Raw genomic sequence first — 1544 nt, 5'->3', positions numbered from 1 at the left:
TTATCGGAAGACAGAAATGAAAATGCAATGGAGAAAATAAAGGATTTGATCACTAATAAATTGAACTTGCCTAACGTCATTATAGAAAATGTTCCTCGAACAGGTAAGCCTCGTGGGTCTAATGATAAACCTAGGCACATAGTTGCAAAATTTATTTACCGTCCTCAGCGCTACAAAGTTTTTACCAAGGCAAGAACTTTGCTAAAGGACAGCAATATTTTTGTCATAGATGATCTATGCGAAGCTGACTTACTTAAAAAACGTAGTCTCCGAGACGTGATGACAAAGGCTTATAGTGAGGAGAAGAAGCCATCAATCCGTAACGGAAACCTCTATATAAATGGACGGTTGCACTCCTAAAAGAAGTCGGATACGTGTACCGGTACTAGAACTATACAAAACTTAATATAAACATTATTATTTATTTATGAAGCTTTTTGTTAAGGGGGCTATTAGCCTAAAGATCTGTGCTCTGCGCAGCACATGATTTTATTATAGCCTCCCCCACATATATTTTATATTTTTATGTTATTTGTGGAAAATGAAAGATATCTGGAAAAAAAAACCCAGCATGTCTTACCGGCTTTATCCATTTCTTTCACCTTTTCAATCGATAATGAACTCCCTAGTTTTCCTTGACCAACCACTCTAAAATATTGACCATGCAAATGCACAGGATGGCTGGCGTCAAATGCAAAACCTTCATCTACGACGATCATCTCAACAACCTAAATAGAACAAATTCAAAATCAAATACAATATCTGCAACATTTTAAGTAGTGATGTTGTTTTAGCAAGGCGTTCTCTCTGGGATTGGTTTTTAATATTCTTAACTAAAATAATTAGAATTATAATTTAGGCATACATTTTTTTTTTGTATCAGGCTAACAAATCTGAAACCTTTCGAAGGTTCGAAACTCATTCTATTTCATCCACAAATAACCTTTCGTTTTAACCAAAAATAAATGATATTGCATAGGCCTACAAATTCAAGTCATTTTCCATGCAACCGTCGGATTGATGTGTTCTTTTGCTACTAAAAATTTAAGTTTATCTTTCATTTAAACAGTACCGAAATATTTTAGTCCCCTATATATGTAAAATAATTTACGTTTAAAACCCTCTGAATACAATATCCGAGAATATAAATTTAAACCCAAGTACAATTGATGTGGTCTTACATCGCCTATACCAACTGTAAGAACGTATGTACACTCGCAATATTCAGCAGAACAGTTCTTCGTGCCTGCAAACGTTTGTTCGGTACACAACTCTCCTTCCAAAATGTCACTGGCTTGGCTAAGTGGTGGAGATGACGGGAAAGCGAAGCTAATATGATTGAACTGTGGTGAGTACAGATGGTGGGATCGATCGATCTCTTCAATAGGGTAGTACTCTGGATGGTGGAAATGATAATTGTTTACTTTGTTGAAATCCATCGCAATGTAGAATTTATGATCTGGTTCTTGTTGTAGCAGAGCTTGGTCTTCTGGTTCTTCAATGTCCTCTATAAAGATAATAATATCACATTAAAACCTTTATTC

The 1544-nt window shown here is 35.3% G+C and overlaps 1 protein-coding gene across 1 annotated transcript; it reads right to left on the bottom strand.

The window, feature by feature from the left end:
- Positions 1 to 500: 500 nt before the first annotated feature.
- Positions 501 to 1499, bottom strand: LOC117103845. The gene is made up of 2 exons (XM_033244460.1): positions 1182 to 1499; positions 501 to 728 (listed from the first exon to the last, which is right to left on the bottom strand). The coding sequence occupies exons 1-2, from the start codon at positions 1437 to 1439 to the stop codon at positions 516 to 518; spliced, it is 471 nt and encodes a 156-aa protein (XP_033100351.1). The 5' UTR covers positions 1440 to 1499; the 3' UTR covers positions 501 to 515.
- Between the last annotated feature and the right edge of the window lie 45 nt (positions 1500 to 1544).

The sequence above is a fragment of the Anneissia japonica genome, unplaced genomic scaffold, assembly GCF_011630105.1.
Source record: "Anneissia japonica isolate Jap-2015-1 unplaced genomic scaffold, ASM1163010v1 scaffold2292_len1544_cov221, whole genome shotgun sequence".
NCBI classification, from domain to species: Eukaryota; Metazoa; Echinodermata; class Crinoidea; order Comatulida; family Comatulidae; genus Anneissia; species Anneissia japonica.
The sequence above is the reverse complement of the archived record's forward strand: the minus strand, read 5'-3'. Positions and strand labels throughout refer to the sequence as shown.